The sequence below is a fragment of the Syngnathus floridae genome, chromosome 3 (assembly GCF_059516105.1).
Source record: "Syngnathus floridae isolate MCC-2025c chromosome 3, RoL_Sflo_1.0, whole genome shotgun sequence".
Taxonomy (NCBI): domain Eukaryota; kingdom Metazoa; phylum Chordata; class Actinopteri; order Syngnathiformes; family Syngnathidae; genus Syngnathus; species Syngnathus floridae.
The window spans coordinates 8,277,131-8,294,232 of record NC_142415.1 but is presented as its reverse complement, the minus strand read 5'-3'; the positions used below and the strand labels follow the sequence as shown (position 1 = coordinate 8,294,232).

The following is a 17,102-nucleotide window of genomic DNA, read 5'->3' as shown; positions in this document are numbered from 1 at the left end:
CAGGAGAAATATGAGATAGAGGCTGGACTACTGCCTACTTGATACCACTTGCCTGTGCCCAGTGTTTTGATCCTCGCTGTTGTGTGCTTGTTTGTCTGCTCGATTGCAGTGGTTCACTTTGTAAAAAAAAAAAAAAAAAAATGGTGAACATTGTTTTTTTTCATGTAGTTTATTTAAACGTTTTACAAATTTTCTTGCATGTTTGTTCCACTAGTAATATTACATGGTCAAAGAGCACAAGCCAATTTCAACACTTGAGATTGGTCATTAATTTGTAAAAATTACAGCCTCACACATGCATTGAGCTATAGTATATGTTTGTGGATCAAAAATTGGGAATTTACCCAATTATAACAAAAGAGGTTTCAACACACCACCAGTAAAAAAAAACGCTGCTTTGAAAATAATAATTTTTCGGGATGAAACAAATAAGCCATCAATGGTGTTGGTTAATCTATATTTACAATGTCCAGTTTCGGAAGAAAAGTGTGTCTTGAACATATATTTTTGTGTTCAACATTGTCGTCTTTTATAAAATTAAGATTTGGTGCGCATATTTAGCAGAACCAATCAGAAAGGTAATCATGGCTGACGATTTAGCTGAACTAATCAGAAGAGGATGGAAAAAAACATGACTCTTAGGGCTCATCTTAAGTCTCTTAGGCTGCATTCAGAAATTCACGCTGATTGCCTAACACCACTCTCTGAGTGTTGAGTTCACCGAGGCCGAGTGCACCCCACTCCCATTAATTTCCCAATGCAGACCGCATCAGCAGTTTGTGCTTGAACTGTTTCCATCTTTGTTCCCTGACGCACTGGCTCTGGCCCATCTTTTTTGGTAAACTTTGAATAACTAAACAGTATATTTGAGCAGCCCTGAGTTTTCAAGCGGTACAAGCAAAGCAGGGGGGTTGCAACATATTTCCGAATGTGACCTGAATTGTAAAGTTCTTTGCAAAGTTGTTCTTGCACCACCATATTAAGGAGCAGCAGTTTTAAATGCACTCTAAGGTACAAGGATCAAGCATTGAGGAGGTTCCATGGGGGAAATCACAGGACATCTGAGAAAAGTCTCTACTCGATGGTGACATATTGGAAGCGAATGTATACCAGCTGAACTGTAAATGACACAGGACATTGAATCAAATAGTTGTGTGTGTGTGTGGTGTGTGTGTGTGTGTGTGTGTGTGTGTGTGTGTGTGTGTGTGTGTATGTGTGTGATTAATAGCATAATAGCAGGTCCTCAATTTGATCTTGCATGTCGGTTTCAAATGATTAAAATATGGTAAACCGTTTTAAAATATCTCTTTTGTTTTATGGAATTACTGATTGTTTTTTGGGGGGAAGAATTCAGTTTTTAAAACTATTGTTTTCTGTTGTTATTTCCCCTTTTTCAGATTTTTTTTCTGTCTTTGTTAATACATTTTTCTCTCTGTTTAAGAACATTTTATTCTGTTTTAAAAAATATATATATTTTCTGTTTTATTGAAGTTTTCCTCCCTATTTTTAGAATATTTATTCTATTTTTCATTTTCATTTTCTTTTTTTCAGAATTACATTTTTAAATGATAGAAACAAATAATTTCGAAAAACAAAAAACAATCACTAAATAAATTATTAAAATTATATGTCAAATAAAAAGCTCCCCAAAACGCTCAGGAAAAAAAACTTTTTTTAATTAAGCGCATTCCGTTTAGTGTTCCTTAAGTTGCCAAAGAAATGTGCCTTTTTGATTGGTTCGTGTAGTTGTCGTTTAATCTCGCGATATCAGAAAGCCTCGCAGCTCCAAGCAGACTGACGCTTTAACTGTGTGCTGGTCAGTCGCCGTTATGCTTAGGAGGCTGTTTGTTATGTCTTCCCTCCCTGGTTGATTCTGCCAAATGTGAAGTCGGAATATTTAATCTAAACTACAGGCGAAAACAACTTCTGTCGGCGTGGCCAAATAAAATTCACCTCCGCAACATTGATCATCATTGATGCTGCAGGTAAGGTCGCGATCATGTCTTTTTTGCCTTCGGTTTTTTTACGCACTCATATACAGCTAGCTGGATTACACTTGTATTTAACGAGCTCTTAAAAAAGACACACACACACACAAAAACACAACATCAATTGTCCTCTCTCTTGAAATGTGTTTTTCCTTGAAATCACTTTGCCGTCTCGTCTCTACAACAGCATCGATCACATAGGCTCTCCACAACGGAACTAGAAAAAGAATGCAGTAACTTCAAAGCTCCATGTCCTCCCAGGGATATGAAACCAGCCTTTGCTAGAGCTTATATGCTAACGACATGTCTGCTTAATGTGAACTGGTTCATTGGCTCTGGGAATGTGCTCGCTTTGTGCACAGTGTGTAATCATGAGTAATCAGCGTCTTTGTTGTTGTTAGGCAACTAAACTAGGAGACTCACACTTGTTAGTTTCGGATCCATGCCAGCAACTGTGTGACCCTCTTAGGTACCCTTGTTTATTCACAGTCAGGATGGCCACATAACTGTTAAGTTTAAATCTCTTCTCAAAGTAATCGTCCTGATTTCGTCCCTTTCTGTAGTGCACGGATTTCATGCAGATGTCAAACTGCTTGCTTATATGCAGATGTCGCGTTTGTGTGAAATAATGATGAGAGGTCAGTCAATGTATGTGATGTACTTCACCAATGTTTACGAGTTTTTTTTTTTTTATTGCGATAATGAATTTCAAAACAATACAATGGCAAAACCTGTAAATATTAGTAAAGGGAGTTCAATCATAGATCTATGGTACTATGTTTATTAATTCCAAATAAAAGACTGCGATTGTTTTTCGAGGAGTTAAAGAAAAGATCATTAATTGTTTTCATGCACATTCATAGTACATGATGTGGCCTATGCATGTTTCGACACTCTATAAGGACTTTCTTGAAATTAGCCATTATGTTGTCTATACTATGTACTATATATTTGTATATATATAACATTTGAACATATATACATATATAGTGTTTCTATAGTTGATACTTGAATGCATTAGTTAACACAGGTTGTGTATAGACTTAAATGAACTAGAATCTATCACAGCTGACTTTCGGTGAGATGTAGTCACCAGTCAATCACAGGGCACAGATGGACCAGAATACTTGGGAGTAAACACACATAGAAAGTCTACGTTAACATCACACATTTTGCCTGGAGCCGAGATTTAAACCATCAACCTCAGAACAGTGAGGCCGACGTACTGTCCTGTTGTTTCTAATTAGGTCATTTAGCTTGTGGTGTGATTGTAATAGACATCCTTAGGCTGGATTTAAACCAATGCTTCTCAAATGGTGGTGCGGGCCCCCGATGTTACCTCGGGAACATATTAATTAATATACAATGTTATGCTGGATCAATCACAAAGCAATGATGAGTTTGGTGGCTGTGACGAAAGTAAGAAGCGCTGAGACCAGGGAACAAAGAAACAAAGTAACCAAACATGGCGATATCGGTGGACGAATGCCTGGATGCCGCAATTAATTCAGTTCTTGCAGAAGCGCTTTGTGCATTTCTAGCTGGAAAAGAGATTTCTGCTTTTTTAACTTCCTGATTAGGATTTCCCTTGCTTTGATTGGTCAAAACAAACGTTACCACTTCCCCCAATTAGATATTTTATTTCATTTGAACTATGCAGTGTAGATCACACCTTATTGTTCAGGTTTATATTATGCAATTATCAGCATGCAGTTCATGGCCAATACATTATTGTCCCATTCTGAAGAGCTACTCGCGGGTTATGAGTATCCTGCTCAAGGACACTTTGACATTGTCACAACGGCTCAGGATCAAACCCGTAACCTTTGGGTTGGGAGATGACCCTTTTACCACCCTGGCCTCTACCGTTTATTTTTTTAACGCAGCAGTTCACTGAAATGTTGCTTAATAACTAGCTCCAACTCCAACGCACGCTTCACCTCAGTGGTTGAGTTGCCCTAAGGACAAGGGTTCCAAAACATGTCTTAACATTTCCACATCACATGGCTTCATTCTTTTGCTTTCATGCTTCCTCAAGTAGTTTCTTGCACATTGATAATGTAATGTGATGTATAGCATTTCTCACAGGGTGCGATTTGACTTGTGGTGGGTGGAGTGTGACATCAAGCTTGTCTTTGCATTATAAAATGACAATTGTGTGGCTCCATTTAGTTTACTGTAGTATTTGTTATTTCTCCTTGCAACTCTTCTAAGGATTTAAAACGCAGCCATGCTGTTATAATACATTAGAAGACCTAATTCAAGATGTGTTGACGTGAATGTATTCAATTAGGAACAGTGATAATTATTGACCTAATATTATTCCCAGTCAAGCTGCTGCACAAGAAATATCATTTACTAAATGTTCAAAATGTATTTAGAAGAGTGAGCCATAAAGTTAATGCTCTTGATTTATATGGGTGGTGTCCACTTAAGAAAGGTCGAGTGTGTGGGACAATATGTAAATGCAATGTAAATGGTGTCAGCACAGGGTCAAGCATGGATAGTCATCTCCAAGAGGAGCTCAAGTGCTGCTTGGCTTCACTGCCCTGTAATACACATTCCGGAGGAAATTATTTCATGTTGTCGACTAGAATTGCTGTTACCTTACCATTACGTTACGTTCCAAATGATTATTATTATGCAAACTGATTACAATGTGAGTCAATGCCATTGGCATTCAGTATAATTTCAAAGTCAGTGACTGTTAGAGAATAATGTCAATGTTCTTAAACAAACTTCACAATGGTAATTGCAAGAAATTGAAAATAGCCATTTACTGATTTTGCAGGATCAGGACATTCTATTTACAGAAATCAAAACCTTTTTCAATCAAAAACAAGTTCCAATTTAACCGTCGGACTTCATATTTGATAGTAGCTTTGCAAGTCCAGCACCCTTTGAAGTTGAGTTTTTGACCAGCTTCTGCTTGAATTTTTTCTTCAGGATGTCAGAATAGCCTCCCAAAGTTGCAGTTTCAATGTGAACCCCCACCACCTTCGTAGAGCTTTGCTTGAGGATGCATCAAAGGTTCTTAACACATCTTCGGTCAGTGGAGGATTTTCTAACCAGTAATGCCAAAGGTAGTCCTTGAGGTGGTTCACTGATGAGTGCCTTGCACGTAACCCTGGATGATCAAGATGGGCGGAATAGTGGATGGCCGCCAAGTGCCAACTCGGCTACAGTGTCAGCAGGGAGTTACCAGAGTCATGTTTTGAGCCGGAATCATCAGTCCTAGCTATGATTTTTGCGTAATTTTTGTTGGCCGGCCACTCGTTGCCTCACCACCATTTTTTGTTTTTTCAATTTGCGGAGAATGGCTCTCATGGTTTGCTCCTTAAGCTTTAGAAATGGCTTTTTAACTCTTTGCTGACTGATTGTCAGTTAAGGTCATTTTTCATCTCTTCTTGAATTCCTTCAGATGGATCCTTTGAATTTTGTTGCATTTAAGTTATCTTTTTATTATGGCAGACAGATTATTTTTTTGTGATTCCTGAATTGAGTAGGACTCTACAGGTATTAGGCTTGGGTGTGGTGAGTGCAAACAAATTCAGTTTTCCATACTCTAGAGGTAATTAGGCTTGGGTGTGGTGAGTGCAAAGGAATTCAGTTCTTCATAAGTCCCAATGTCACCTGGGCACCTGCCACATGAGTGAAGATATGCACTACATGAAAACTATATCCAAAATGATTATTCTCAACAGACCATATGAGTGTCCCATCTAACATACTGATTATTCATCTCAAATTAGAAGGATTCAGTTTAATGTATTTTGGCAGACACTATGACCACTTCATATGTAAGGAGACATAAGGCACACAACATCCAACACAACATAAACATTTGTTGTGTGAACCCATTACATTTATATCCAGTTTTATTGACTACAATGTTTTTGTTCTTTTAGGGAAGTTGCGACCATGCGTTGCCTGGCAGCTCGAGTCAACTATAAGACCCTTATTGTTATCTGCGCTCTTTTCACACTCATCTCTGTGTTGCTGTGGAATCGCTGCACTAGTAACAGCTCCCTACGTTTTTTGCCTCGAACCGCATTGGTGGGACCAAGTCCCAAGGAAAGAGATGCTAGCCTTGGCAGCCAACAACACCCTCCACAACCTCCGGAACCTCCACCTGTTGTCGGTGGCATCAAGTATGAGGAAATTGACTGCCAGATCAATGATGAATCCACGATCAAATGCCGCCGTGAGGGGGGCGACATCTATATGCCCTTCAGTTGGATTGAAAAATACTTTGAGGTGTCTGGCAGAGTGGTGCAGTATGATGGCTATGATCGCTTTGAGTTTCAACAAAGTTACTCAAAGGTTTATGCCCAACGGGAGCCATATCACCCAAATGGAGTCTTTATGTCTTTTGAGGGCTACAATGTGGAGGTCCGTGACAGAGTGAAATGCATCAGTGGAGTGGAAGGTAAGGCTTTTTGCAGAGATATATTGGTACATACACTTAAGATATATACTATACTGCATGACATCAGTTGTTCATTCATTAAATTACAGCCTAAGGCTTGCCCCAATTTGGTTACATGATTTTCAGCTTGTCAGTATAGCAACAAAATTAGATGTTTTCGTAATCTTTAAACGTCTCTAAGCGGCAGGAATCGGAGCGTACAATTGCTCAATGGAACCACAGTCGCTTAATTTTGCGCAAAGTGTCTGGATTTTAGTATCAGTGTTTAAGAGTGACAGTAACACAGCTGTTTCCAGCCAGCCAGCGCACTCTCTGTGGACAGTTATTGTATAGGTACAACATTGTCACGCTCCTTGTTTTTGGGTGACTGAAGAACTTGTGAAATTTCCCTGTAGCTCAGTCCTTTGCAATAGGGGGGCGATGCTGGTGACCTCAGGGAACATGGTAATTAGGATACAATGTTTTGTAGTCATGTACTTATTAAAATTTTATAGACATATGATACTATTTATAGACTCTGGGGCATGAAATATTTTCTTCTTCCTGGTGGGTGGCATAACAGAATATTTCTTTCTCTTCTGAAGGTGTGCCTCTGTCTACTCAGTGGGGTCCTCAGGGCTACTTTTATCCCATCCAGGTTGCCCAGTATGGCTTGAGTCATTACAGCAAAAACCTAACAGAGCGTCCACCCCACCTGGTGGTGTATGATACAGCCGAGGAGAGAGATAGCCGAGCCAGCGTGGCAACATGGAGTGTGCCCAAGGGCTGCAGTTTCAGCCGTGTCCAGGACAAGAGCCGAGCTACTTCAGTTCGCCAGTTCAGTACCCCAGGTATGTACGCATTCTGTGAGTCCCCATGGCTTTGGGAAAAGAGTTTATCGCTTGTTAACTGTAGGTAGTTCGATATGAGTTCCACCCGCAGGACAGTTTGATTTGTATGTGTAGTGTGACTCATACAGTGTCACACAATACACTACTAGCAGACTGCGTTGGTTGGCAGCGGATCCACTCCATGATGACATATTCCTAAAAATAATGTTACACAAGCAAATAGTAGACATTATGTAATGATTAGTGCCAAACTAACTTGAGAGGCTTGAAAGTTTTATAAACCCGAGTCCAGACAGGATTGGTTTTGGTTCAGAAAGGGGGACGTTTGCGGAAGCATCTCATCTCACAGTTACAAGTCAGAGCGTAGTAGCATAAGTGGCTGCTTCATTCTCTCTTCCTTCCAATTCACATAGCATCAAAATGACTTACTCAGTCCACCTGATAAAATGTCAGCAGACTTGGACCTCTTCGCCTGCCCAACAACATGCCTGACCTAAATTAACGTAACAAAGGACCACTACGACTGCCTAAAAACATGCCTTTCTAAATCAAAACAAGACGTTCTATACAACGTGCTTTCGGGGTTAACACGATTACCAAATTCCGGACCCCACGCAAAATTGAGATTTAGGTGAATGTTATTTATTAATGTGTGTTGTGAGTGTTCAAGATTATAGCAAAAGGAAAATGTGACCGACCATATATCAAAACTGAAAATTTTCCACCCTAAGCTTAGCGCGTTAGCTGTCATGATTGTGTTGAGTGCCTGCTGTTTTTCTCTCTAGTTGTCCTCTACTGAGGTGCTGTCTCACTGTAATTTAGCCCCCCCCCCCCCCCCCCCCCACACACACACACACACTTTCAGCCTCTCATCATCAACAATTCCTTTGCCGTTGTCAGGGTCTACACTTTTTTCCTCCCGCTCCTGTCTAACCTCACCGTGCTTTACGGCTCAACTCCCAATCATCGCTCTTTCTTGCTGTTTTCATCATTACTCCTTTAGTTTTTTTCGCAGCACCCTGAATCCTCCTTTTATCTGTCTTGTCTCGCTGCAGATTTGGTCCTGTCATCCACCACGGTTTACTGATTTCCATCCACTTTTCTGTCTTTTTGTACTGTCTAAGCATTGGAATTTGCAATCATACTTACATGGTGTGGTCTGAATTCTATTCTCATCAGAAAGCCCATCTTCAAAGTATGTCTTTTTTTCTCCACTGATGTCTGATTCTCTCTTTGTCTAGTTCTGCTTCCTTCCATTTTCTCCTCTTATTTTTTCTTCTTAGTGTATCTAGGGCACAAGTGTTGAGCACCATCTCAAGTCCTCTGATAAGTGGATCAATTGTGAGTCTCCTGATAATAACCTACTATTTGGGATCTGCTTATTCCTATGCTGTCCTTTACTGGGTACCTTCATAGCCATGCAGTTGGTTGAATAAAACAAGTGTGCAAACAATATTATGCTAATGTATTTGAATGAATAAATTTCAGGCTTTCAAATAATTTTGTATATTTCCAGCTCATCCTTGATGGATGTGAGCGTTAACATCGGCTTTACTGCGCCAAACATGGTGGCGATGTTGTGTGGGCAGCTGTATAAAGCTGGCACTATTTTTTTTAGAGAAACTTTGTAAGCTAAAATATCGGTTTTAGGGATGTACTAAAAATTCCCTCACTGAAAATCTTTGGCCAAAAATGGCCCAAAAGTGTATTTTCAGGTTTGGACAAAACTACGTTTGTCACCAAAACAACACAGCAGAAATTGGATGTTGTGACGTACCAACCAGTTTGAAACCCTGGTCTCTGTCGTGTAGGGCTGGCCGTGATGTTGTCGTAAGACTGGGGCACTACCATGGAGCTTGTGGCAAGATACGTCTTACAAAAACAGAGGGTTAAAAACAAAAGGTCAATTTAGAGCAGTGGCTCTTAACCTTATTGGAGGTACCGAACCCCACCAGCTTCATAAGTGCATTCACTGAGCCCCTCTTTAGTGATTTTTTTTTTTTCTTTCAAATTCAAGACATCAATATTTATTACTGGTGCACAAAATGAGCCATGCATGAACATCACCTTGTTCAAAGAACAAAACCAACACAATGCATGAACTCAACTAATTACATACCTGCAAATTAGTGTGCCTCTGCAAGACCAGTTCAGATATGCGTCATCACGAATTTACACAGTAAATCAGGTGTGTTCGGAAATAACACCAAAGTTCCCCCTCCTTGTCTCTCCAGCAGCCATATATATGTGCATCCAGAAAGATTCTCACAGCTCCACAGAGTGCCGTTTTTGTCCTTAGTTTACACATTGCATCAAAAATGAAAATTCTTGGCCGAAACCAGAAACCAATGTGTAAACTAAGGACAAAAACGGCACTCTGTGGAGCTGTGAGAATTTTCATTTTTCATTTTGGTGCAATGTTCGGGCTGTAATGTTAATAACATGTTCACACCAAGTGCCTTTAAAACAACAAAATATTTCAACGCATTTATCTCACACCCTGTTGTCTGGGAAGCTTGGTCTTGAGACGTCCTTGTATGAGTTAAGCTCTTTTTACACTGCATTTAGTATGACTCAGCCATTCATTGTGTATGTGGTGAGGGGCGGGGACCACGAAATGGAGCATTGCTGGGCGGTGCGGCACAGTGAGAGGTCTGCCACCAGCGGCAAGGCGTCCAGAATAGGAAAATATTCTATTTGAGAGTGCCGGCGCCATGATGTCAGACACACGCCTCCAATGAGAAAACTGTAAAGTCCTTTTTTTTTTCTTTCAACAGTGAACGATACGTCTTGTTGAGGTGTGGTCTAACCAGCTGCACAATCTCCCTTTTTAATTCCTGTTAGGCCGCTACCTGTCATTTTGCATTGCCACACGACTTCTTCGTAATGAGCGAGTGCAGTGTGAAAAGGGCTTTAACTGCTGTCATCTTTTGATAATGTAGCCATCGCTTTTTAGTCACAAGACAATACTCAATACATCTGTCTTGTGCACAGTCATGCATGAATAAAGTGTACATTGACTGTTGTCAGTGAGAGCCTCTGCATACTTGCAACTGAATTTAAAGTGGATAGTTTAACAACATGCCATCCCTGTCACCTCCTTTGAACAGCCACATTGAAGGGACACACAGAAAAGGTGGAATCTCGTCTATATTCTTTACCCATCCTTTATCGATGCCCGAGTAATCACAGGGCCAGAGTACAAATCCACTTACTCTCTGCATTCCCTTAAGTAATGGATTTATGAGTGCATTAAAGAGCTGTAGTCATCGAGAGGCCCCTGCCAGACTGTCTCTCTCCTTCATTTCTCCTCCTGACGACTGTCTTTGTGTCTGCGGTCTTCGTCCTACCATCTCGGAGTATGCAACTATGTGACAAATAATCTTTCTGCTTGACAACTGCCTTCTCTCTTGGCTCATTTTCTCTCTTTTTTCTGTCCGACTGCATTCAGTCACCATTCCATTACTTATCCTCATTTTTGAATCCCCAACCCCCTTTCACCTCTCACCAACTTTTATAGGGTCTTGATTCTATTTTGAACTCTCTTGGCTATGCAGAGTAAGAGGTAATGTGGTGAAAGAAAGGATTATTCTGAGATTTGCTGGCACTTCAGTGGGATTGAAGTGAATTCACAAAACCTACTGAAATAATTATGCTGAGCTTGAAAAGACTTCATTCAGAGAAAGAGGCGTTGTGGCAGACCTGACAGCAAGCTGAATACTTCACTGACAAAACTGCATTACCACTTGGTGTTGTACTTTACCTCTGATTCACCTCTGTTCTTCCTTCCCTACTTTTACTTTATATTATGAGCAGCATGCCATAACACATCTGTCATGTGCATCCTGAAATAGCTTGACACTGTTGGTTGAAGATACCCCGTAATATTGAATATTATATATTTAAAATTATTATTATGTTTTTACATTGTAATGAGGCGAGTTGATTTTTTTTTTTTTTTATCTTGCTCTATACACAGAGTCAGTTAAAAATAGTCTGATGGCCTATTGGCTCACTCCAGAATTGTTGAAATTCAGTTTAATGAACCTCTCTCTCTCTCTCCACAGAGTCAGAGGCAGTGTCACTCCTTATAGATAACACCAAAGACTTCATCCTCAGCTTGGACATCAAGTTCACCTCCAACGGCAGCTTGTCTGTGATCCTTGAGACTACAGAGAAAGGCTCGCCCTTCACCATCCACTACGTTACCAATACGCAACTCATCGCCTTCAAAGATCGTGAAATCACCTATGGCATAGGGCCCCGAACCACGTGGAGCACCCTGATGCGTGACCTCCTGACAGATTTTAGGAAAGGCGTTGGCTTGTCTAACACCAAGGCTGTCAAAGCCACTAAGGTTGGTGAGCTGCTTGTTCTGACTTGTCACGCGACGATCATAGTTATACAAGGCTACAGTTGTGATTACTAGCAAATGCATTTGCACTTGATCTACAATTTATTACGTACGATTCCACCTATAAAGCAATTTTGTTCCCATTTCCCAAATGCTTATTGAGTGTTGTGAAAAGGAAGGTGATGTACTAACACAGTGCTGAACATGCCCATTTTTTTCTTTGTGTTGAACATAAGCTTTTAACCATCATTGTTTCTTCTTTAGATCATGCCCAAGCGAGTTGTTCGAATACTTTTGCAAGGACGGGGATTCGTTGACAACGTCACTGTCTCCACGACTGCCCACATGGCCGCCTTCTTTGCCGCCAGCGACTGGCTGAAGCGGAACCAGGACGAACGTGGCGGCTGGCCCATCATGATCACACGTAAATTGGGTGACGGTTTCCGGCCTCTTGACCCTGGCTGGTACTCGGCAATGGCCCAAGGCCAGGCCATGTCCACCCTTGTGAGGGCCTACATCGTCACCAAGGACCGCACTTACCTCAACGCTGCGCTGAAGGCAGTCGGACTTTATAAGGTGCCGTCGGCGCAGCACGGGGTCAAGGCTGTATTCATGAACAAATATGACTGGTACGAAGAGTATCCCACCTCACCGGGTAACTTTGTCCTCAACGGCTTCATCTACTCCCTGCTGGGACTCTACGATTTGAGTGAGACAGCTGGTGAAACGCTGGGCAAGGAGGCCAGGCAGCTGTTTAACCGCGGCATGGAGTCACTGAAGGCCATGCTGCCGCTCTATGACACCGGATCAGGGAGCATCTATGACCTGCGCCACTTCATTTTGGGCACTGCGCCCAACTTGGCTCGCTGGGACTACCATACCACGCACATTAACCAGCTCCAGCTGCTGGCATCAATAGATAACTCTCCGCTCTTCAAGGATGTAGCGAAGCGCTGGAAAGGCTACTTGAAAGGCAATCGCGCTAAGCACAACTAGATAGATTTGAAAATCTAACGTGTGAATCGAGGCTTGATTGAATGTGTATGTGAGTAAGCTTGTGATGTGCGTCACTCTGTAGGCGTTGCAGTGTCGAGTGTTTTTTTTTTTTTAAATCCCAAGGATGTATTAGTAGCTGCAGCTTTCAACATTAAGATGAGTGCGCTCAGTTACGGGTGTTGTGTTCTCTGCTGCAACGTTTGTAGCACGCCTTTTTGGGAGGAGCTCGGGTTTGTAATTATGCACAGACTTAATTTAACTTAACATGCATTTTTTTTGTCTGATTTGAAATAACTTGGAATGCATTTTTTTGTCTTCAGAAACTGATTTGAAATAACTTGAAATGGTGAGCCCATTTCAGCTATTTTTCAAATTTCATTCTAGATCAGTGGTATTTTTCAAATTTCATTCTAGATCAGTGGTTCTTAACCTGGGTTCGATCGAACTCAGGGTTCTGCACTACGGAGGTCCGAACACACCTGATTTATCGTGTAAATTCGTGATGACCTATATGGTCTCGCAAAGGCAACAACAGAAGTCACACTGATTTGCAGGTGTGTAATTTGTTGTGAGTTCATGCATTGCGTTGGTTTTGCTCTTTGAACAAGGTGATGTTCTTGCACGGCTCATTTTTTGCACCATTAAAGCATCTATGTCTTGAATTAGATTTTTTTTTTTTTTCTCTCTCACTGGTGGGGTTCGGTACCTCCAACAAGGTTAAGAACCACTGTTGTAGATGTATGTTGAAAATTATATTAAGACATGTTTGGAAGAGGAAATTGCCAAAAAAAAAATGATCACATAGTATGCATTACACTACCACACACAAACGACAATACAAATAATTTGCCCTTGATTTCCACTGCTTTTCAGTGAAATGGTGGCACCTTAATTAACCAGAATGCTGCTATAGATGCAAAGGTTAGAGGTCAACATCAAAAAAATATTTGCAATGGTTTGTGAGGCTCCCATGTTTGTTTAAAAATTTGAAAACCTTTTTATTTTTAACTGCGATCAACGTACATGGAAAGATGTATCTATTTAACAATTTATTTTAGAAAAGAGCTTATAAATTTGTTGCTTTTTTTTATTTTTCCATCACCAAATTTTGTGAGCTGCCGATGGAAGACAAGGTAAATTACCAAACTGTAGCATTTCCACGACTGGCTAAACGGATACACAGTCAATAACCAAGGTGGGCAATATCTGCCAATCAAGCCTATTTTAGCACAATCTCAAATCGGTTAAGATTTGCTCAGTTCAGTTTATGAGGTTCTTGCAATCAAATATGTCGGAAAGACTTACCACGGCTGTTTCTACGAAAGGGTTTTTGCGCTTTTTTTTCCCCAATTGGGCGTCTTTCTTGACTGATTTGGCATGGGCACTAAAAGTTCTCTCATTACAACTCACCACTCCAATTTGTAAATTCAGCAGACAAATGTAGTTGGTTGAGACAATTTTCAAATATAGCGCTGTGAACATTTTAAATGCCTAAGAAGCCTGAGGGGACTTATTGAGAGTCTTAAACACCCCCAAGTCGATTCTCATTTTCCCCTCAGTGTATCATACATCAAACATCTCAGCTTTTTTGAATTGTGTAGCCAAATTAACTAACTAACCCTAACCCAGCACTCTTGAAATTCCTAGTATTAAATTGGAATGACCCAGGGGTTATTTTACCAAAAAATTGGTGGTTTTCTCCAAAACGTTCTGAAAAGCTTCTGTCCAATTTTTTTACCCTTTAACCCAGCAGTGTTAAGGGTGTAACCATTCAATCATGGAATGTGCTAGAGCGCCTGCACAGTCTGGAATGAGTCAGCAAAACAAAAAGACTTTCTGAAGGATGTTACTGTTGACCTTGCATAATATTCACAGTCGAAGTGCCGTTATCCACTAGCCAGTGAAGCGCTTCTCTGCTTTCAACAGGGACTCTAGAGACACAAAGGTGGATTTTTTTTTCTTATGGGAAATTGAACTAAATATATTCCTTATGACAATAATCAGGAGACCGTGTAGCTAAAAATGTTGTTTTAGGTAAAAAGACCATGTCAGAATAAAGTATATTAATGCACAATTAGGATGGAAATGGCAGGAGAATAGACTATTATTGTGCTATTTTGCCCAAAATAATATCACAATACAGTGATGATGTGATAACCCACATTTGTTGGGCTTACCGAGACATTGATATTTGCAAATGATGTGATGACTTTTAGAAACGGTGAGACGCACAATAAGCATAATTGAATTTATCGATACAATTTTGACAGAAATACACAAATTGACTTGTCATATTATTACAATAAATCTGGTTTGTTCACAGTTTTTCAGGAGTGAGATAAAACTCGCTTTTATTTATTTTTTTCTAATACATCACAGTTAGCATCATGTAATATTTATTCATGTGTGTATGTCATTTTCAACCTGGCATACTTAGAGAACTTGCAGGAGTAGGCAGCTGTGGGTTTTTTTTTTTTTTTTTTTTCAGGTTTATTGAACTTTTTTTCCCCCCAAAGGCAAAGAAATTTAATACATTTTCTGGCCTATTTTGACCTTCAGACATCAGATTATGTTCCACAAAATGCCCCTACTTTGTCACTCATTAACGGACACCGTCAAATTGATCCAACTTGATCCAAGGATATCAACATGTCGTAGCTTCCAGTCTTGGCAGTTGTTTTTGATTGTAACTAAATGAAAGGGGTGGCTAGTTGTACAGGGGACAGAATGTTAAAAAACAAAAAACAAAAGATGACTTTATTGGTTGTTGACAGTAAGTAGAGACACTAGTCGTATTAACAATGATTCAATTAAGGTGGGCGAGATGGTTAAATGGAGGTGAAATCAATTTTTCGATTCGTAATTCCTTTCGTATTGGTGCTTTACCTTACTCAATAGTTTTCTTTGTTGTTGTTAGTTAGCAACACAAAACAGTTAAATCTAATAAGAGTTTTTTTTTTTTTCTATGAACGCTCGTGCTTGTTTGTATTTTTGTTTGTATTTCCTTCGAGTGAACTCATTTTAAATGTCACCATTAGCACAGTAGCTCAATTTTTTTGTTTTGGTTATACCAAAGTAGAGAATACTTAAATGTATATATTTTTGTGCAAAATATTTCAAGCATTTTATGGACTTCAGTCATTTCGGAAGAGAACTCCATGTGACTGTGCCTTTTAACTAATGCTTGTGCAGGTTCGAGTAAAATTTGCTCTACTGTTGTTTAAAAATAGAAAGGGACAAAAAGCTGTACACTCCCATGATTTTGTTTTTCTTTCAAGTTTGTTTAAATGTGGATTTGGGGTCTATTTGTCTCTTTTGTTTAGAGTAATTTACAGAAGAGTTAAAGGTTTTGCTGTTCAAACAAAAGCACAAGTTATATTTAAGATACTTAAAAAAACTCTATTTTTGGCTTTAGTATTTCTTTCCCAGACGAGGTGCAACATCTACATTAAGAAAGCTGCTGTTATTATTCAACTATACACTTTCCTTTACCCTCATTTAACTTTTTTTTCCCTCACTATCTGCTCGTATAGTTGCCACTGAGTCAACCTAATTTATGCAATAAAATGTTTACTTTGGTTTGTGTCATCCCAGAGTGGTTCTATAGAATTCCCAGTCCAAGCACAATGTGCAAATGCTAACATAAATAGATGTGTTTATACTCCAAGTAAAACTTTGTGCTTCAAAACCAGTTTTTTTTTTTCAACAAATTTAGAAGGAAGGAAAATAAAAGCATTTTCTTGATCTCTGTGTCTGTTTTTAAGGCAAGAGAGGAGCATAACTGCATTACTTCAACTTTATTAATGTTGACAAATATTCAAAATGTTATTCATAAGATGGAGGAAAGACTCATTATTCAATATGAGTTATTCAATATGCTCGTTTTCCGTCCCAGTTGAATTACATATTACTGTCCGGTAAAATTGTGGCATAGTGGAGGTCTGTGTGGTTGTAGTTAAGCTTACCCTGAAGTTATTCTTCACTAGACCAAAAAGCTTTTGTCAAAAGCTCATTACTGCCATGTAATGGGCTTCATTTGAATCCCAATTGATTTCAGACTGAAATCAGAAATCGGTTCCACAAAATCAAACTTGCATATACATTCAGGTTGAGCCGCCTCCACCATGGTAACACAACTCAAATCAGAAACCCCCTTAATTGCTCATCCTTCACAATGATGTTGTTAAAGTTTTGGCTGGTCTATTGGCCATTATTTGAGCCACTGTGAAGGTAATTGGATCCATGAAAGTAATCTTTTGGTGGACTCGAAGAGGATAGGCTAGTCTTGAAATGGAAAGACTTATTGACTGTTTTTTCTGTATGACCCTAATCAGTTATTATCAGCGATGTTACACATATTCCGATATGCTTACTGCAAGTACTTCCAATTTGTGTCCTCCAATAACAGACATATTCAAGGAGTTAATAGTGTTGTAAAGCTTTATGTTGGAAAAGTGGCTGCTGTTACGCATCAGCTTTGCAGGGTACCTTCAACAAGGCCGAGT

At 39.8% G+C, this 17,102-nt stretch overlaps 1 protein-coding gene across 1 annotated transcript; it reads left to right on the top strand.

Moving 5' to 3' along the window:
* The first annotated feature begins 1,776 nt into the window (after positions 1 to 1,776).
* glceb (glucuronic acid epimerase b) lies at positions 1,777 to 16,341 on the top strand. The gene is made up of 5 exons (XM_088371819.1): positions 1,777 to 1,985; positions 5,897 to 6,417; positions 7,002 to 7,247; positions 11,315 to 11,604; positions 11,866 to 16,341. Exons 2-5 carry the CDS (start codon positions 5,910 to 5,912, stop codon positions 12,595 to 12,597), a joined length of 1,776 nt encoding a protein of 591 aa, XP_088227945.1. The 5' UTR covers positions 1,777 to 1,985; positions 5,897 to 5,909; the 3' UTR covers positions 12,598 to 16,341.
* Positions 16,342 to 17,102: the final 761 nt, after the last annotated feature.